The 20760-nt window shown below is 40.3% G+C and overlaps 3 protein-coding genes and 1 long non-coding RNA gene across 11 annotated transcripts in view; 3 read left to right on the top strand and 1 right to left on the bottom strand.

The window, feature by feature from the left end:
* The window catches only part of slc27a4 (solute carrier family 27 member 4), a 20635-nt gene extending 12174 nt beyond the window's left edge, over positions 1-8461 (top strand). For all 3 annotated transcript variants that reach the window (XM_034602144.1, XM_034602145.1, XM_034602146.1), the window contains 10 exons: positions 1042-1200; positions 2594-2663; positions 2837-2928; positions 3427-3536; positions 3781-3990; positions 4204-4330; positions 4848-4985; positions 5072-5236; positions 6023-6169; positions 6504-8461. In XM_034602144.1, the coding sequence (XP_034458035.1) occupies positions 1042-1200; positions 2594-2663; positions 2837-2928; positions 3427-3536; positions 3781-3990; positions 4204-4330; positions 4848-4985; positions 5072-5236; positions 6023-6169; positions 6504-6661 (1376 nt within the window). In that variant the 3' untranslated portion in view covers positions 6662-8461. The remainder of the gene's footprint in view (positions 1-1041; positions 1201-2593; positions 2664-2836; positions 2929-3426; positions 3537-3780; positions 3991-4203; positions 4331-4847; positions 4986-5071; positions 5237-6022; positions 6170-6503) is intronic.
* Positions 6698-16192, bottom strand: LOC117771611. Its single transcript, XR_004615619.1, has 3 exons — positions 16062-16192; positions 13850-13854; positions 6698-6709 (listed from the first exon to the last, which is right to left on the bottom strand). It is a non-coding gene; the product is annotated as an uncharacterized LOC117771611 (long non-coding RNA).
* Positions 12049-16575, top strand: ptgdsa (prostaglandin D2 synthase a). Of its 2 annotated transcripts, none has more exons than XR_004615618.1 (7): positions 12049-12252; positions 14232-14371; positions 14675-14751; positions 15708-15818; positions 15918-16019; positions 16148-16251; positions 16330-16575. XR_004615618.1 is itself a non-coding variant. In XM_034602163.1 (7 exons), exons 1-6 carry the CDS (start codon positions 12157-12159, stop codon positions 16177-16179), a joined length of 558 nt encoding a protein of 185 aa, XP_034458054.1. In that variant the 5' UTR covers positions 12049-12156; the 3' UTR covers positions 16180-16226; positions 16313-16575. The 2 variants fall into 2 exon arrangements, 1 of the variants encoding a protein (XP_034458054.1); XM_034602163.1 differs by having other exon boundaries at positions 16148-16226; positions 16313-16575.
* Positions 16576-17339: 764 nt separating this feature from the next.
* Positions 17340-20272, top strand: LOC117771605 (protein AMBP-like). 5 transcript variants are annotated; one of them, XM_034602159.1, is made up of 9 exons: positions 17345-17505; positions 17536-17782; positions 18428-18573; positions 18664-18740; positions 18883-19002; positions 19200-19301; positions 19453-19502; positions 19610-19685; positions 19876-20272. In XM_034602159.1, exons 2-8 carry the CDS (start codon positions 17663-17665, stop codon positions 19670-19672), a joined length of 678 nt encoding a protein of 225 aa, XP_034458050.1. In that variant the 5' UTR covers positions 17345-17505; positions 17536-17662; the 3' UTR covers positions 19673-19685; positions 19876-20272. The 5 variants fall into 5 exon arrangements, with proteins under 5 accessions (XP_034458052.1, XP_034458048.1, XP_034458050.1 ...); XM_034602160.1 differs by having other exon boundaries at positions 17574-17782; XM_034602158.1 differs by having other exon boundaries at positions 17612-17782.
* Positions 20273-20760: the final 488 nt, after the last annotated feature.

Genomic DNA, 20760 nt, shown 5'->3' on the forward strand with positions numbered 1-20760 from the left:
GTACAAACCCCTGTTGATTCATATATTGTGTTTTATAAATTTGCTGCATTGTTACATTACGCCTGTTGTTTTTAATGGATTAAATGAAATTGCAGCTCAGTCGATTGGCCAAACATAATTTTTAAGGATCTATTTCAGTCTCCTCATTATCCTCTCCTGGGTCCCTACATAATCTGAAAAGCCCTGATCGCAACAGCTATAACTTTATAGCTGTTGAGATCAGCCATCAGCTATGAGCAAATTAGTCTTGAGATGGTCATCCTGGGATTAGTCTGACTCACAGGATGTCGATTCCGGGTGTTGGGCGCCAAATTCAGGCGACATTATCCTCACGTTCCACTTTTGGCCTATTACATTTACAAAATCCCCCTTTGATTGTGCTCTCCAATATTTAACATATGTCTTTTCACTGACTATTTTTTTTGGGGGGGGAGGGTTCTTTTTTGGGAATTAGTTATTTAAATTGCAGCACGTGCACATTTTCCACCTAAACAAGTCCCCTCCTTGACACACGCAGCAAGGGTGTGTCAAGGAAGGGTTTAGTACCACCCAAGGTAACTGTGATTGGTTAAAGTCATACAAACAAGCACAGAGTGTTTTCCCCCCGTAGAAAAATGATGACAGTGCAGCCAGACCATTCTCCAGCGCTGACGCAGCACTCTGGAGTTGGAGACTATGTTAGGATTGATGGAAGAGTTTATGTGCTGGATCCTGGACATGTCATGTGCTTTTTATACCTTTTTAAGTAATTAGAAACGCAGCCTCTTGGCTCCTGAGCCCCGGCCAAGTCGAGGCACTAGCATTAGCACTGAGCCAGCATGACACAGGGCTTTTAAAGGAAGTCAGTTTTTTTAAGGGGGAAATATTCAAGATGTTTCTTTTTTTTCTCTCTCTCACTCTCCCAATTTCCGCCCCTAATGTTTTTCTCCTTTGTTCCTTGTCTGCTCTGGTGCTTAAATGTTACAGCACATGCCATCCTCTTGCAGTCGGGGATGGGAAATAACCTAATTTGTTCTAATATGTTTGTCTCCCCTCTCGAAGCTGTTTGCGAGGTCCACAGTTCAATGGGGAAGGCGGTGCAGACGTTCTGCTCCGGAGACTGGGACCCCAAACGAGTCCCACAGGGCACCGAGTGCCTCGAGCCCCTGCTGGCTGCGGCCCCGTCCCACCTGCCCAGCCGGCCCCTACGCTGCTTCACAGGTGAGAAACGTCGTCAGTTTTCCAGACATTTTACGGTTGCTCTCGGGACTAATTCTGGTGATATTCTTTCAGGGGAGTAATGATAATTCACCAACCAGCAACCGGTGTCCAATTCATCTGGGGAAAAAAATCTCCCTGTCAGACTGTCAGCGCACACTCGAACTAAAGCAATACAGCAATTTCAAAAAGTAATTTCTTTGCTTTCACTGTGCTGCCCGACACAGACCGGTTGACAAGTGGTGAATAATATCTTCAGGGCAATAAAAATAGGGAATAACTCAAAGTCAATGAAATCACACCACTACATCATTGGAAATTGTGACTATTGTCATCTCTGATTGTTTTTGCAATGATATTTTCAACTACAATTCAACACGGAGCTAGAAATGATACGTTTCTTATTATTATTGTTCACACATAAATAAAGCATTTGCATGATTCATAAGTTAATGCTCACAAGCTAAATGAGAGAAATGATTCCACTGTTTTTCTTGTAATAGGCAATTACTGATGCCTCACTAGGGATTATATGTATTGCTTGTTTCTAAGGCAACTCGTATACAGTATCTGGGTCAACAGAATGAATTGAACCCTAATAAACAAGTCAAGACCATTTTTACAACATACCCTCTGTTTTAGATCCATCATTCAGAACGTTTTTTTTGCTGTTATCAACATAGCATTTCATATTTTCTCTGTATCTACAGAGCTAATCAGTTGGATGAGATTCAGAACAATTAATCAAAGCCTACCTGCTGATTCATATTTATTATATCGGCCACTTCAGCCCCACATGGCTGCCACACAGGCGGGTTCTGCTATAAAACCTGCGACCTTTGCTCATGCTTGTAAAACGTTTCTCTGACTATCTGGATACAAACAAAACGCATCGGGATTAGAACAGTAAGGTCACATTCAGATGTGATTAGAGCATGTGCAAGTGTACACATACAGTTCGTAGTGTACTGTAGTGTGAAAGTGAAGTATCGCTGCACAGAGGGGCTGCTTAACAGTGGTTGTTGCTCCAGATAAGATCAAGTGAGAGCAGGAAAGTGAAATCCAAACACAAGGGCTCCATTGTGATATCAAGGAGCTCTGGAACTCTGTTGCCTGTATTTTATTTAATTCATTTGATCTATTTTGATACATTTTTGTTGATGTCCCACTGTGCATGTAACCTAAGAATGTGCTGTGCTAGGGGGAAACCTTTATATATCTTTATGTAGACAATAACTAATCAATGCTCAAATAATAATTAAACTGTACCAAGGCCTCTAAATAAGGATTAAACCCAATCATTTACACTTAGCAAAATGTTCATTTGAAAATCGTCAATAGAAACAAACTTGTAGACGTCTGTGTTTTTTCACTCTCCTCGTTCTCTCTGCTGCAGATCGCCTATTCTACATCTACACATCAGGAACCACTGGGATGCCTAAAGCTGCCATTGTTGTGCACAGCAGGTAGGAAGGAGCCGCGCAGCTAACTAAAGACACGCAGGAACCGCAGCTGCTCTTTGTTGATCCTCGCTGCTTTCATGTGTAGTTCAAGTATTGTAGTGGAAGAGAAACAACATAAAACATGTCAGACTTATTTTTTACTTTATTCACTTTCCCCACTACACCCTGGTGTTCAGGTACTACCGCATGGCAGCTCTGGTATATTACGGCTTCAGGATGACGTCAGACGATGTGCTGTATGATTGCCTTCCACTCTACCACTCTGCAGGTAAAGTCATATAAACGTATCCGTCCAAACCAAAATGCATTAATACAAACTGCATCAAGAAGGCAAAGTACTTCATTCTTTCTCTAGATCAGACCTTGATAAATCCTAGATGCTTGAAACTGTTTGGTTTTGCTCATCTGCTCCACATCATGCAGATCACAGCCGGCTACAGGAGACATTTAGCTCAAACTAGCACAGTTGGCCATGTAGTTGGCTCAGATTGAGGTGGCACCACTGACACCACTTTGTCCTCAGGGTGCCTGTGCAGTTGTTGAGTTTAGTTCATTTGCTCATTTTAGATATCTCCAAACAAATTGTACCAAGTGGGAAAATAAGTCCAATTATGAGATGAATGACTGTGGAGCCTTTCTGCTATACTATGCAGTTTTTGACGGTGTATAATATTAGTTTATTATTGTTATTATTAACGTCTCTGTATATTTCCATGTTGTGACGTGTCCCCTACGACCCTGACAGCTCGTATTTCTCTGTCCACAGGAAACATTGTGGGAGTGGGCCAGTGTTTGATCCATGGCATGACTGTAGTCATCAGGAAGAAGTTTTCTGCCTCGCGTTTCTGGGACGACTGCGCCAAATACAACTGCACTGTAAGCACAGTGTAAATTACAGACTCCTTTAGTTATTGAGTAGCACACTATAGCCTCTCAGTGTCGCTGAAGACTTATTACATGTCACCTCCTATAAACGTAATCTCAAGATTTAATGTTATTCCCCCTCTGTGGAACGATTTTTCATTATTATGAGCAAGGTATTAAATCTGTAATAAGTGAATTCATATCTCTCTTATGTCTCATCACTAAATTATTGTTCCTTACCACCATCCTCCAACAGATTGTCCAGTACATTGGTGAGATCTGCAGATACCTGTTGAACCAGCCAGTGCGGGACACAGAGCAGCGGCATCGGGTCCGCATGGCGCTGGGTAACGGCCTTCGCCAGAGCATATGGGAGGAGTTTATGAACCGCTTCAATATTCCGCAGATTGCAGAGTTCTACGGAGCCACAGAGTGCAACTGCAGCCTGGGCAACTTCGATAACAGGGTAGGGAACGTGCACTGAAGTTCTGATGCTCTAAACAAACATCAAAGTCATTTTTTAAGGAAAATTACTATTATGTGTCGATGACTCTCCGCTGAGAGAACTTCACAGTGTTATCAAAGGCTTTACTTTTCGTTAGAGCTCTAACAGCCTCTGCCGCTTCATCACCACACTGATCCACACTGTGGTTGTTGACATTGTTTGTCTGTCCTCTAGGTCGGAGCGTGTGGCTTCAACAGTCAGATTTTACCCTTCATCTACCCCATCAGACTGGTGAGGGTTGATGAAGAGACCATGGAACTCATTAGGGGGCCTGACGGCGTCTGCATTCCCTGTAAACCTGGTATGTGTACTGTTTATGTGTGTGTGTACACATATTAAACTATATATCAGCTTGTTAAGCTTTAGTGAACAAACAGATGTGGTGTTAAGCAGACAATTATACAGCTGTTAATACATTCACATCCACAAGCACATGTTTGATTAACAGTGAATTAAAGCTGAATGATTACTCTGCAGTGATTCTGGCTATTTGCACAAGCATTTGTCTTTCAACACAAAGACTGATGGCCTCACCTAAGACTTATGATGCAACATAAAAATGTGTATAATGGCATGATATCAAAAGCCACTTTTCAAAACCAGCCATCTTGCAGTCCCCCAATTACTAGCATAGCATTGTGTTTGTAATGTGTGTGATTTGTTGTTAACACAGAAATGCACAGACCTCTGACACACCTGGTGGAGCTCAAATAATACACTAAAATGGCAGTTATAGTTTAAGTTTCATTCATTAATATGTCTGGTCTTTAACACTTCTCTCTTTGTCTCTCTCTCTCTCTCTCTCTCTCTCTTTCTAGGCGAGCCTGGCCAGCTCGTAGGCAGGATCATTCAGAACGACCCTCTCAGGAGGTTTGATGGCTACGTCAACCAAACAGCAACCAGCAAGAAGATTGCTCATAGTGTCTTCAAGAAGGGAGACAGTGCCTATCTCTCCGGTTAGTCACACAATCACCCACATATGTAGCTATTCACCCTATTCTCTTTTGAGTAAATCTAATTAATATGATCCTCCTCTCACCAGGCGATGTGTTGATCATGGACATTTATGGCAGCATGTATTTCAAGGACCGGACAGGAGACACTTTCCGCTGGAAAGGAGAGAACGTCTCCACGACTGAGGTGGAGGGAACGCTCAGCAGGCTGCTAGAAATGAAAGATGTAGTTGTGTACGGAGTGGAAGTACCAGGTAACGTCCTCGAACATATTGTGCACGTTTGAATATTTTATGTGTATATATATTTATATATTTGAGATTAAAAAGTCAAAATTCTCATGCAGCCTTCCTGAGACAGGTCATCTTCTCATTCACACTCAAAATGTGCTTTAGTTGGGTCTTTTTCATGGTTTTCTGTTTTCAGTTGGATTTCAGTATTATTCTAAAACTGTCTCAATTAAAATCATCCTTGGAAACTAAATCTAAATCATTGATTTTTAAAACAACATGCAGGGACACGCTGAATAGAGAGAAGAGAGATTGTTTTTGCAGCCGCCGTGTCTTTCCTTACTCTTGACCTATTGTGACATTAAATGAATTCCACCACTTACAAATGTCACTACACATAAAGCTGAGCTGTAGTTGACGCTTTGCAGACTGAGGGACTCAAAAGACAAATCAGAAAAAGGCACTTTCCAGTCACTGTGATTAGATTAGATAACTGCATTAATCCTCAAAGAGGGGGAACTAGTTTGATCAGAAAAGTACATTGACAAATAACAAGATACACAAGTCGTACTGATCACAGGAGGCAACATGAAAAACATACTGTCCTTTGAGCCACAAAAAATAAGAAATAATGGCATCAATGATGTACAGAGGTAAATACAGGCAGACAGATCTCATCTGCTGTAAGACATTGACTATACCAGCAGTATATGAATAAGAAACGTACTGTGTATCTTGCATAAACCCAAGCATCTGCCTGACCTGACTCCTCGGCTCTAACCTCTAACTTGCCTGTTTGTGTGTGAGCAGGAGCAGAGGGAAAGGCTGGCATGGCAGCCATCGCTGATCCGTCTAACAACACAGACCTGGAGAAGTTCGTGAAGGACATGGAGAAGGCGCTGCCTCCGTACGCCAGACCCGTGTTCCTCCGCTTCCTTCCTGAGGTCAACAAGACAGGTACAATGCTCTTTCCATTGCTGTTTGTGTAAAACATAAAAGATAAATACAGGCGTTCTTAAAATGCAATTCGAAAAAAATAGTTTTGAAGAAGACAGTAAAGCCTTCTCCCCCTCAAAAATGTGAGTGTCACTCGTAGAATGTTTACACATTCTTTTGCGGAATTTTGTTTTGACATTTTCTCTCCTTAAATCTCACTTGAGTGTGTAGAAATGAGAAATCAAATCTGTTCAATAGCGATATCATCACTAAGAAAAAAAACTCAAATGTTTGTTAATGCATTGTAGGACAAACTGAAATAGCTACATCTTTTCTCCGTGTCTCTCTTTCTCAGGAACATTTAAGTTTCAGAAGATGGATATGCGTAGGGAAGGATTTGATCCGAGCGCAGTGCCGGACAGACTCTACTTCATGGATTCCAGCAGAGGGCGCTATGTGCGGCTGGATGAGGAGTTTTACAGCTCAATACTGTCAGGGAAACACAAATTGTGATGACTAGGCTGACGACTACATTTATACAGACACACACACACACTCACACTCACACACACATACAGAGGGAGGAACATATATTGAGAGCAGAACGCAGAACCTTGTCCCAGCATACACATACAAAGTAATAGCCATACAAATTCACATGTGCTCATTCTAATGCCAACACACACAGACATGTTTTATTCCCAAGCTCACTTAGCTCTAGCACGCTGCACACACACACACACACACACACACACACACACACACACACACACACACACACACACACACAGCACTATTCCAATTATCCCTCCTGAAATCTCCCCGGCAACTCCTCTCCCTACCTCAGCAAACACAGAGATGCACAAACCCAGCGACCAGGGCTATTTGGTAACTTGAGACCACTCTTCATCGCCACATAATCCCGGTGCACACAGCTCTCAAACAGCCCACCCCCCCACGGTGTGTTCATCATGATCCACTGAACCAGATGTTATGGGGGGGGGACACCACGGGTGGCTGGGAGAGGAGGGGGGTCGTCAGGAGTACAGGCTGCCTGGCATCTTGAATGCAAAAACTTGAAACTTACAGAAAACCACAAACTTTCTGGATGATGAAGAGGAATATGGATTCAGAACACATTGGAGGGACCTACAAGGACCTAATCTCTCTCTCTCTCTCTTTCTCTGATCGCTATTTTAACAATGTTGTTTTTTTTGGAAAAACTGGAGCCTCGATCATTGACTTCACCTGCACAATCAGCCAGCAGTGACAAACCTGTGACAACCACACCTTTATCTGAAATGACCCCTCTGGTCTCCTCTTCTTCATTTCCAGTTTGCACTGAAAGTGAAGGAGGGACACCACGATGAATTGTAAAGGGAACTCATAAACATGTGAAGTACAGAGGTTGAATCAGACCAGTGGTTCCAGCTGAAGGGTTCACTAAAGTGCAATAGGGCTCTGAGCTCCTGCAGTGCAATAATCAGCCGCACCACACCAGAGCTGATATAAAACAAGTCTTTGCGTTTAAATATGTCTGCATCACACCAAATATATTTAAGTTGTAGTGTTTGTTTACATATTTAAGAATAGTTTTAGTAATTTATGTTGTAAAAGCTTTCTTCTCTCGTTGTCGTGACAAATGTATCAGGGGTTTTTTCTTTTTTGTATCTCTATCCAAATCGGTTTCATGCATTTTATATCAGCGGCTCAATAACACATACTAAAGTGATCTGACTGATTCAACCCTGGGCTAAACACATGGGGCTTTCTCCACTCACAGCGCTGGTCACTGACTGAGCTGGCGTACAGCGAGATCGTGCCGCCGTATTGTGCAGGTTGGTCGTTAAACGTAGACGTATCGTACGTTGTGCGAATATTCTTCTGAAACACTCGAGTGAAGAGAGAGAAGCTCTTGTGTGTTTTTTTGAAGTATTTTCTGTCGCTAAAGCGGGATGTTCTGCCAGATTCAGGAGAGCCGAACGATCCAAAGATTCAAGGGCATGGAGGAGGGACACTGTATTGAAATAGAAGAAGAGGAAACATGTGTTTCGTCATCGATTTTGTCTTTTGTCCGAAGTAGCCGTCATCGGAGGTCGCAGCAGCATGAATGAGCATCATCGACCACAAGCAGAGCACTGTGCCTTACTGTGAGTTCACCTCCCAGATTCACAGGCCCTGGCCCACACATAGTGTCTCATATGGTTCCCTGCGCTGGACGTTTACCTTCACTCTTCTCCTTCAGCTTCTATCGTCCATTATGTCATGAGCTTTTAGACGTTTTCTGTCGTAGGGGCCTCTCAAAGCGACTGACCCCTTCATCTGGTCAAGCTACAGGACGGGTTTGAGTTCACGTCTCACTGGACAAGAGTCCCAATGTTTTGAGGCTGCTTGAAATGTCAAGGATTCTGTCTTCTTTACTTCCTCCCTCTGATCTCTCAATCGTGACGGTAACTTTAGTTGTCCTGACGATATCATTCACCCACGTTACCGTTTGCTCAGCACCTTTACTTTAGGCCTTTATCGTCTTTCTGCCAACCCCCTCCGTCCTCTCTTCCCTCCTTCTCTCCCTCTACCTGCTCGAAGAGATGTCGAGCCACAGTCCGAGGATCCAGCCGGTATCAGGTGCCTGACCCCTGGTTGGATCCTCTGCCTCGTCTGGATTCTTATTCTCTGCCACGTCTGCTTCAGACAAAAGTAAAAACTGTAGTTGAATAGATTTAAAATATTGGCGTTCTTTAAAAGTTTGTCCTTATTCTTTTGTCAACACAAAGTTCCAACTCAATCTGTTTTCAAGTATCTTTTCCCGATGTGCGTTGTGTGTAGTTTACAATTACTTTTTTTTTTTCTTATCTTTGCAACTGACCACATCCTTAGTCAGTGGCCGTAAAGCGAGGCAGGTTGTTGCCAACATTTAACGTCTGGCTCTAATTCTTCATACGTTTCACTCTGGCAATGCTTTTTGACTCTCAATATGTTTCCATGGCTTTACTTTGATTCATTTTTTTTGCACTGACTGACACAGTTGACCTTGATGTCTGCTGACGCTGTTCATCAAAGTTGCTCTCACTCCTCATTTCCCAGTTTATTTTGGGTGGGGGGAGAAAAGACCAACGAAGCCATTTGACAGAAATTGAGAATCATCCCTGCTTCCTCTGTAGTCTTAGTTCTGAGTCCCTCTCTCACAGGTTCTTTAATGATGGGCGTGAAATGTTCACAAGAATGTCTGAAAAGCTAAATGAGCGACCAATGATGATGATGATGATGATTTTGTAAAGTGTCATTTACGAAGGGAACGCAGTTTGGCTGTTATGATGCTTCTGACCGAGGGGTTGCGCTTGTCGAACCCCGACCACCAGGGGGCGCGTGACTACACAGCCTCATAGACGAGCACTCTGAATAAGAAGTTTCCTTTTCTTTGTTTTTTATGAGTTTAAATTATTATTTTTGAGAAACTGTTGATTATACTTTTGATTGTTTCACTGGTATTTGTGTTCGTTCTACTTTTCTTTGCGTGAAATTGCAGCTTTTTTTGCAGCTTTGGTATAAAAAGGGGACAAGTGAGTGGAAGACAATCAAACAGTTGATTTCTTTTTTTTGTTTATTCTAAATGTTTGGCACATGGAACCAGCCGGGACTCTTTCCTTTCTAGATGAGTTTGGCCAGGAGCCTGTTTACCATTTCCCAGATGCTGTAGGTCAATGCAGGAAAGGGCCTTGCAGTGGGTGAAGGGTCTGTGGGGACAGGCTGCGTTGAGGTTTTGAGTCACCCGTTTCACCAGGTGGGGGCACTGTGACTTCCCTCATACTTTTAGTAAAGTTGAAGAGAACCCATTTATCACGCAGCCCTTGGATAAACTATTAAAAGGACCCAATTGTTTCAAATTAAACTGTAACAGAAAATAAATGTGTTGATTTAAATGAAATCTAACATGTATTTCAAAATGTGGATTTATTTTCACTGTCAATCGTTTTCCAAATTTAGTTTTTTTTCATGTTTCAGTTGGCCTGTACATATCACCAATCTTAAAAATCTTTCCTTTTACATTTTTGATTCAAGAGTTTGTCAAACAAATTATAATTGCCCAGCTTCTTTGTACATTTACTTTATTCACATTATTAATCGACAGATGAAAAACCAATTTCACGCCCGCCCCAAAAACCCTGAGATAGTACGTTGTGTCACTCCGTGGTGATTGAAGTGTGTGTGTTGATGTTCAAGTTTATTCAGTTGAGCTCTAGTGAAAGTGAAAATATTTTTCAGGCGTCTCATACTGAGATCAGTGAAGAGAAGTCTTGAGATGGAAAAAATGACTTGTGAAGTTCAGGATTATTATGTGAGGTTCATTACACTGCAGACAGGCCACAGATCACAACCCCTAACTGAGGACTTTGTGTCCAAGTGTCTCTCTGGTCTCCTCATGTCTCCGAACGACATCACTCAACCTGCTTATTGCGCTTTTTGTCTTTTTCTTGCTGTCGTGTTCCTCAGAAAAAAGTGCTAGACAAGGAAACTGGTTTGTACATGTCTGCGTGTGTGTGTGTCTGTCTGAGCGTGTGCAAGTGTGTGTGTGTGTATGTGTATATAGGGGAGGTCTGTGAGGTGAGTGTGAGACACACACACTGATGTCCTCTTGTCCACAGAAGGCGAGCTGTATACGTCATGCATTTGAAGAAGATGAGATAAAAGCCCTGCTGCAAATGGAAAATCATTATTAATAAAAACTATTTAAATTGTTCACTTGGCCCCTGGTTGTTTTTCCGCTATGTGATTGGACACTTTTCTTCGCTAATCCACGTTGACTCTTTGCTGTTTCATTCTGGCAGCAGCTCAGCTGTTTCTGCACAAGCTACATGGTCATTTACCCAGAAAGGCAGTGTTCCATTATTGCATAAAAGCTTTGGTTAAGCAGGTCACTTCAGGTTATATTGAACTTCCTGTAAGAGAATTTCAAATAGATATTATTAAAGTTTTAGTAAATTATTGACTGTTCAATATCCTCTCAATGCTGATATAAAAACTGTATGAATAGCCTGTGGACAATCCAACAACGAAACTATACTCTGTAAAACATCAGGAAAACTGTATTTAGGTTCAACCGGTGAAAACTCACAGAAAGAGATGATGTTAAATCTGAGATGATTATTATTTTGATTCTTATATTTATCTATATCTTGATGAATTAGACAAAACCTCTAAAGAACTCATAGGTGAGTTCTCATGTCAAACACAGCTCCCTCCAAACCCACTTTACACATCGATCATATGCTCTGTATATAATTATTTACTCTCCTGCCCATTGGCCTATTTCTGATATTTACTCAGCCTGCAAATCATCCCCAAGCTCCACGTATTCGTAGATTAATAAATTAACTAATTTAACTGACTGTTTTATAGTAAATAATTAAGGAATTAAATACTTTATCAGTGTTTACCTTTGTGCCTCCAAAGCTGTGAAAAAGAACTGTATTTACAAATCTGGGGGACTTGAGGTTTTCTTACAAAACTTCTAGAATATGCTACATTGTTACTGATTCAAATCCCCAGTAGTGTAAACAGTTACATCTATCTAAGTGAATAACCTGAATACATCTGAATGGGGTTTTTTAACTAATTCACATGATTATTATTTGTAGAAAGTCGAAATTGATCAACACCTTGTCCGTCAGTGCGGGACGAAGTGTTGGGAAACTTCCGTCTGAGGTCGTGCTGAGACTAAATGATCCTGAAGCTGAAGCTACAACGAACCACGTGTCTGATATATTCCTGTAACCTGCGGGAAGTCCGGCTCGTTCTGGAAGCACACATCTTCAACACTTGGCCACTGTTCCCTGATCGTCCTGATTGGCTGACGAGCAGGTGGGTGGATCAGGACCCAAAAACAAACATTGCCTCAGGCTGTGCCACTCTGTACCTGTGTGTTGACTGCCTGCAGTTCACTTTAGGCTCCGCTCAGATACCCTCTCTCAACCTTTCAGCACCTCGCCTCTTCTCTTCTACCTGCGGCCATGAGGACCACGGTGCTGGCTGTTGTCATGGTGACGTGCCTGATGATGGTGGTGGACGCTGATGTGAAGCCACAGAGAGACTTCAACCTGCAGAGGGTAAGGTGCACACACACACAGAGCTCAATTTAAATCCGTTTAGTAAAGTGAAGAACTCCTGTGTTAGTGTTCTCACTGTTTGTTGTTTATCAAGTGAACACTGTGTATTTGCGTGTGTTTGAGAACAGCTCCGCACATGATGACCCAAAACAAACAGTCATCGGTTTAATCTCACTCCTCCTCCTCCTCCTCTTCCTCTTCATCAGTGACAGTTGAGTCACAAATTGTTGTGATTAATACATTTGTTTTATTCTGGTGTCGTCACACACTGGAGGTTGAGAGATGTTGGTCTGACATGGCAGACACACGTCATGAATATGAGAAGGAACATCTTCCCTTGTTTCCCGTGACTTGTTTGATCAGCAACTGGATTTATCTCCGAGGCATTTTAATGATCCCCATAGTGGGACTTTCCATTTTTTGCAAAAGAGAAACCTGGACTTTTTGCTGTGACGTTCTCAGTTTTTTTATCTACAAAGTCGAATCGTCGTTCTCTGTGGAGTTCATACCACCGAGGCCCAACAGTTCCCCCCCAGGAAATTAAATTTAAATTCACTGGGTCCAGATCTTTGCTTAGATCTGCACCAAATTGCACACATTTATAAATATCTTTCCCTTTAACCTGCCTGATTATTTTCATGAAGATCATTGAACTGTTGTCTGAGAAATTAAAGAAAATGTTGAGAAACACTTTATCTCTCAAAGCTAAAATGTAGTGGATTTTTCTCTGAGCCATGTCACATCTTTCCACCAAATTTTGTCTTAATCCGTCAAGTAGTTTATTTTTTGTTTATACCTCACATTATTATTTTATACCATTATTTTATTCCTTATTAGTTAAACTCGGGATGTTCAGTCCTGATCACACTCCCTCCTTCAGCCTGTGTTTAAAGGATTCACAGTTTGTACAGATATGAGGAAACACGGTGGTTCACAGCAGTGTTGGAAACATGAACACAGCTCCCTTGTTGCTCCCTCGGTGACTTACGCTAAAAATAAAGACTTGTGTAAATGTATGTATACATGCAAAACAGCCACAAAATGGCAGATGTTCCAATACTATGAAAGTGTTTTTTCCACGTCCACGCACAGGAAAAGACAAATCGACTGATGTTCTGTTTTTCAACATCAAGAAATCTCATCAAAAGACTAAAACCAGTGATGCATTAGACCGATTAGTATTTGGTTGTTTACTTTAATTAAGTATTACGTCATCTTATCGTCAGTTCTATCGTCAGGTTTTATATTTTATTTTTTATTTATATTTTATTTTATTATCATTGATATCTCCTTTTAATATCTTCAACAACAACAATAATAATGATTATAATAATAATAACCCACCACACATTATACAAATATATGACATTCTTTATATATCTCTTCATTTGTGTCTGTACAAGGACTTATTATTTTATTCTTATTCTATTATTGCATAATATTTTTTTAATTCAATGTGTATTCTTATTGTATTATTACCATATTTATCTTATTATTACAACCATTTGTCTCTATCCCTTACTTAACAACCTTTTTATCCCTGATGAAGCTTCCCCCCTTCATAGTTTAAAAAATCTGTTAAACTATGAAATTAAACTATTTCTACCAGCTTTTAAAAAAACAAACAGTTCATATATACAGCAACAAAGATTTAATCAAATATAGCCAAAGTCAACATTATTGATAGTTCTGCTGTGAACAGGACATAGACGTTGCTGTTTCTCTCTGTAAACACATAAGTAGACAGAACATATAAGTACACAACATGTTAAGTACTCAAAACATAGTACATAGTACAACATAGTAGGCAGTCAGAAGTCACACGGTGGATAGGATGAGAGTAGGACAAACCAGAATACTGCAAAAATGGATTGAGAGTTCAAAAATACTTCATGTAAAGTAATGTAATGTACGGTGAAGAGTAAAAGACACTCACAGATCTTTAGTGTGTAAACTTACATTTGTGTGTGTGTGTTTAGTTTGCAGGGAAATGGTACCGTGTGGGTCTGGCCTATGACGCTCCAAGTTTTGTCCCCTTCAGAGACAGGATGAAAGTGTCCATGGGCATCATCACAGCGCTGCCCAACGGGAACGTTAACCTCACCATGTGGGATTCCATGTGAGTCTGTGTGTGTGTGTGTGTGTGTGTGTGTGTGTGTGTGTGTGTGTGTGTGTGTGTGTGTGTGTGTGTGTGTGTGTGTGTGTGTGTGTGTGTGTGTGTGTGTGTGTGTGTGTGTGTGTGTGTGTGTTTGGGGGGTTGTGACATGTTTGAGCACCGTCTATACATGGTCATATTATACAGTAGAGTCCATGTTTCTTTACACAGTAGCGTGTGTTAGTCAAAGAAGGGAGGGAAGCACACAGATGAGTGAAGAGGTTTGAGGGATGTTGAAGAACATTGTGTTTCCTGTGTGTGCTGCAGGCCGTGGGGCTGTCAGAGTAAAACGTACCACTATGAGAGGACCACTGTTCCTGGACAGTTCACCTACTTCAGCACACGTAAGTCTCTCTGTGGATCTACTCATCCCGTGATAGGGTCAATATTTGACGGGCGTCTGCAGCAGAAGTCGAGATTCTGGATCAACAGTACGAGCTCACAGATGTCGGCCGTGACTCCTGAGTCATGTGATAAAACGTAAAGCGAGTAAATGTAACGATAGATTTGTATTTACTGTGCAGACAAGTTTCTGGTTTGAACCTGAGAATATGAAGAAACATATTACAAAGTGCAACAGTATGTTTTTGTGCAAGAAACACAAGAACGTAAATAGACGTCTGTTGTTTAGACTTGTCTCTATTTTACACAAAAAGTAACCAAGCACCTTTTTATAGTGTTGATTTGCATAGAATTGTTTTGAATGTACTTGCATGTATTTTAAATTTGTTTATTGCTGCTTGTTTGACCTAAAGTATGTTTTTTTTTTTTTAAATGAACACGTTGACATTTTGCTTTTTTAAATTATATTCATTTTATTTATTTTTAATTATAATAAAATATATAGTTTTATTTGTATCATATCAAAGATAATAGTCAGTTTCTGACACATTCGGTTAGAGAAGCTGTTCTGTAAATTTTAAATAAATTGCAAATCCATGCAGATATTGATTTATTTCCAAACTATATGTATTTTTTTTTTTTACTTTAAATAACTTCTTTCACTTTTTACTGTCATTTGCTGTATGTTCTATCATATTTATTGCATGTTTTTATATTTTTCATGTTCGTTCATATTCAGTTTATCTTAAATAGTGTTGCCTTTGGTTCAGTGCACCCACTTTTAGAGCATGTTGGCACTTTGTTGTTTTGAATCTCTTTTTATTTCTGGCAGACAATTTCAACAGATTTTACTAAATTGTCTACAGCATCTATTGTGAAGTCACTTACATGATTTTTCAATTTGTTCTCATTTTTCTCTGGTTAAGTAAAATATTTAATGCTGTATATTTTCTGTCAGGCCATAACATGGTGAAGGACATAACTGTGGTGGACACAAACTACAGTGAATACGCTGTGGTTCTCAAACACAAGGTTTTTAACAGAGAGTACACACAGGTGGCACTTTACGGTGAGATAAACACATATATATATATATATAATAATATATTTATTTTTTATGTTAGCTGCATATTTGAGCTTCACCAACCCTGCTCATCTGCTTCTGCAGGTCGTTCTCTCAGACTGAAGATCGATATCATTCAGAAGTTTAATGGCTTCGCCTCGTCCCGAGGTTTATCCAGAGATTCTATTCTGACTCCACCTCCAGCAGGTAAAGCAGGGAATAACACACACATTTATACACAATATGCACACACACACACACACACACACACACATAAAACAGGATGAATGATATCACTGTTTTCTAATTCATGTCTGTGTGTTTCTGGCCCACAGAGAATTGCCCACCCTCTGCATCTGGACGTTAGGTCGATCTGTTTCTTTTGGAAACCAAAGGCAGTTCAACTCAGATTCACGTGTGTGTGTGTGTGTGTGTGTGTGTGTGTGTGTGTGTGTGTGTGTGTGTGTGTGTGTGTGTGTGTGTGTGTGTGTGTGTGTGTGTGTGTGTGTGTGTGTGTGTGTGTGTGTGTGTGTGTGTGTGTCTGTTTCTGCCTCCAGGTTCCCTCATGTACCTCAGATCAAGTGTTTTCTGCTTTTCTCTGAAGTACAGAAAAGCAAAACTCATCTTTCTGGCTGCAAACACGATGAATGATACATTTATGAATCCTCTTCTAAAACCTATTTTATGTAACGTTTTACTTCATTTGTATTGTTCTGCTGTGATGACGTAGTTAAATAAAGAAATAGAAAATAGAAAAACTTCAGATGTTGTTATCTTTTCTTTATTGATTTTGTTTATGTTGATTTGGTAGATTTATGATACATTTTGTTGTGGTTTGTTTAATTGTTTTATTATTTTATCTTTTTGTTTAGTTGATTAATTTTGTTGTTTGTTTAATTGATCTGTTTGATACTTTTTTGTTTTGTTGATATGTTTTGTTCATTTTGTTTTATTTATATATTTAGTTGATTTTTTTAGTTTTTAGTTTAATTCGATTTATTTTGTTGCGTTTTGTTTTGTTGATTTTATTCATCGATTTTTTTTATGTTCAAGGAACTCTTCTTCTTTTCCTCACAACTGCAGAAGTCACAAGGTGAGCGTGCGTTTCAAGGAGTCGCCTGTGAGTGGCGTCATATCCCCTTTGTTCATGTGTTACCATGTGTGTACCAGGTGTGTACCATGTGTGTACAGAGGTTCAGTGTGTATCTGTTGGTTGTGTAGGGTCACCTGAAGGAAACCAAATCAGGGCCTTACTCCAACATGAACACCAGGGGGCAGATTTCACCACACATCAATTTGATCTCTGTAACCTCTACATTAATTACATAAAATTATAATTATTTCCCGCCCTCTTCCTCTCTGTCAAAGAAGAAACTATTGAAAAGTGTCCGTCTCTGTTGATGTACTCTGAGACACTGCAGCCTTTTCCCTACTATTTATCAGCCGTCTACTTCTGCCAGGTATTGATTGGTTGTTTGTTTTAGAGACAAATTCTGAAGTCCAGCATTCACTGATTAGTCACAGGAACAAACACACAATCACATGCACACATGCACAAGAGACACGCAAAGGCAGATACAGGTCTGATCCCAGCTTTTTTTTGTCTTGTAGTTTTGTGGGAGAAGATTTACGCAATTCTGTCTCAGTTTGACCTCGTGCAGCAACAGGAGGTCAGTGAGGGACGGAGCCTCAGGTGGACAGTCAGTGAGGGACAGAGCCTCAGGTGGACAGACAGGAGGTCAGTGAGGGTCAGAGACTCAGGTGGACAGACAGGAGGTCAGTGAGGGTCAGAGACCCAGGTGGACAGACAGGAGGTCAGTGAGGGACGGAGCCTCAGGTGGACAGACAGGATGCAGAAAGCAGTGAGTCTGGTTTCTCTGCTCGTCCTGGGGTCAGTCTGGACCCTGGAGGGGGTCCACACACTCCCAGAAACTCTCCCCCTCCCACAGGAGGACTTCCATCTGGACCAGGTGAGTGACTCTTCACCTCTGCCATGGAGCTCTTCACCCATGTTTGTTGTTCCTTAGCAGGCTTGAGCAAATACTACCAAACCGATTTCCACTAACCTGAGTGGGGGGTGTGGGTCCTGGGCTTGAGAAGAACCCACATTTTGGGGTCAATGAGGATAAATGGGCACATCCAGTTTTTTTTCCTTCCATTTTCTTATCACACCGGAGTTATGCACTTTACTGAAATCCATTCTAGTTATTTCATTTATTTGGGACATTATACAAATTTCTGGTTTCATATTTATCTTTCTCATCTTTCTTTCAGCTTTTATATACAACATGTTAACACTTTCTCATCTTGCCAACTGCACTTTCTTTGCCTGCTTTTATTATTTCAAATGGGGTTATTAATTTGGTCAAAATGATGATAAATACAATTATTTTGATTGTGTGTTCCCTGTCACCACATGATGCTTCTGTGTCCTTCAAGCTCAATTCAACTATAAATCAATATTTGAAGACTATATCCTGACTGTCTTTGAGATATCAGAGTTTTGTTCTAGTTGAGGACAAGCACATGTAGAAATCTGTCGTCCCTTCCATGTGCTTTAGATGATATCATATTATTTCAAATGTAACTAGTAAATGTCTCCGTGCTCCCTGCAGTTCATGGGGCGGTGGTTCGAGGTGGCAGTGGTCTCTACCTGTCCTCACTACATGCAGCGCAAGAGGGGGAACCCCGTCATCGTGGCACTGCAGCTGCAACATGTTGCTCCTCAGGTCAACTTCACAATGACGGCAGCTTCTGTCAGGTCAGACTCACGCACACAACAGCACACGCACACACAGATTGGACAATGTTAAACTCAGTGTCACCTGTGTGTGTTTTCCCCTGGATGCAGGAACGGCTCGTGTCAGCAGACGTCCACAGTTTATGATTTGACCGACACTCCAGGACGATTCTTCCACCGTATTCTCAGTATGTTTCTTAGCTTCATTCAGCACATTTCACACCTCATTGACAAGGTTTTGGTTAAATCTTCAAAGCAGCAGGTTTGGTAAATCTACTACTAAGATGTGTCCACAGATCTGTCCCCCGTTGAACTCTTTGCTCTCTGCAGGGTTTGATGCTGATGTTGATTCCTTCATGGTTGAAACCAACTACGATGAGTTCGCATTGATGCTTCTGCTGAGCACAGAGAAACCATCGGGAACTAAAACCACCAGCATCAAACTTTACAGTGAGTGAATCCAACAAAAGGTTTGTTTTAAAAAATCTTGAAAGTAATCATTAGTTTGAGCCACTAATATTTTTTAATAATCAATTCATCAGTTTAAGTTTCAGAAAATAGGGAAAAAAAGTTTTTCCCTATACAGCACAGTTCAGTGTTTTAGTTTTTTCCTGTTTAAACCAGTGTGTGTTACTGATGTTCTTCAGGTCGGACTGTGGATGTGACTCCTGCCGTGCTGCTCAACTACAAAACATTGGTGAGACAACATGGAATGAGTGATGAGGCCGTCATCATGAATCACAAAAAAGGTACTTTTAATGATATGTTTTCTCTGTTGTCCAGTGACATTCCTGTACTGCAGATATTAGATTCAAATTACAATTTATATTTATTTGTTTTTACATAGACAAATGTATGAATAGCAAAAAAAACTCCTCTTCCTCTTTCCTGTCTTCCCAGATGAGTGTGCTCCACGTGAGCTGGAGACAGAGCCCACTACTCAGCCTCAGGTACAAACCAGAAATGTCAACTGCAGATATTGAAACCACACATCTGTGTCTGCAAATAAAAAGTGCTCATTCACATGTTGTGGGATTCTTGTGTATCCATCATTCAGATTTCTGCTCCCAAGAAGTCCAAGAGAAATGTAGTGCCGCCTGTGGACTCTCATAATATCTGACCATCGGAGAGAACCTTTTTTTTATTTTAGAAAACAAATTCTGATTATGTACAATTGTGGAGAGAGGCATTGTGACTGTCTGTATTCTAGACCCTTGATTTTACGTTAAAAATATATAACACATTGCATTTCTGTGGAATTTGAGCATATTAATAAATGTTTGTTAAGTGAAGTCTCGTAGACCGACTGAAGAGGACGATCATCACACGATCCTGAGGTCACACGATCAATGACTCATCAAATCAAATCAACTGAGCAAGAAGAACATTTTCTTTAATTGATTAAACACCTTTATTCCAGATTTCTTATGGATACAAAACGTTGGGTTTGTTCAAATGAATCTGTGATGTAGCTGCTTTGCAAAAAAAGTGATTCCGTTGAGTGCAACTGACCTTTCAGATAATACTGAAAATGAAATAAATAATAAACTACTGGAACATCCCATAACTTTCAAACAATCAAGTTAAGATGAACAAAACTTGAAAGAAAATTGAAAAATAAATATTCATGCCTTTCTGCTGTGTATTTTGACATCATGCCATGTTGTATGTCAGTGACATCACTTTGTAAGTATGTATTCTAAATAAAAGAACTGAATCGAATTTTTATTTCTTTTTTTTTGTGTTGAACTAAAGGGTTTTTTTTCAAAATAACTTATTATAATTCATTTTTTTAACAAAAAAACAGACCTGAATTTTTGTCTTGAATATAGAACATTATCTCATAAAAAAGAGCAGAGTTTATCAAAATTATCTTGTGGATTCAGAATTATCGGGCCGAAGATTTTTCTCATGAAAACAAAAACTATTTCATAATATCAGAAAAAGGGAACAGATTTTTTCTCTCATGAATACTAAAATGATGTCATACCAGAAAATCGGAGCAGATTTTGTGCTCATGAAAAAAATAAATCTCTTGAAAAGAGAAAAAAATGGAGCAGGAGATTTTTCTCATGAAAACAGGAAATTATCAAATTAATTCAGAAAAACAGAGCAGATTTTTTTCTTATTCAGAAAAATGACTCCATTTTTCTCCAAATAATGTCATTGATTCAGAAAATTGGAGAAGAAGCTTTTTTTTCCTCATGA

Source organism: Hippoglossus hippoglossus, chromosome 12 (assembly GCF_009819705.1).
Source record: "Hippoglossus hippoglossus isolate fHipHip1 chromosome 12, fHipHip1.pri, whole genome shotgun sequence".
Taxonomy (NCBI): Eukaryota; Metazoa; Chordata; class Actinopteri; order Pleuronectiformes; family Pleuronectidae; genus Hippoglossus; species Hippoglossus hippoglossus.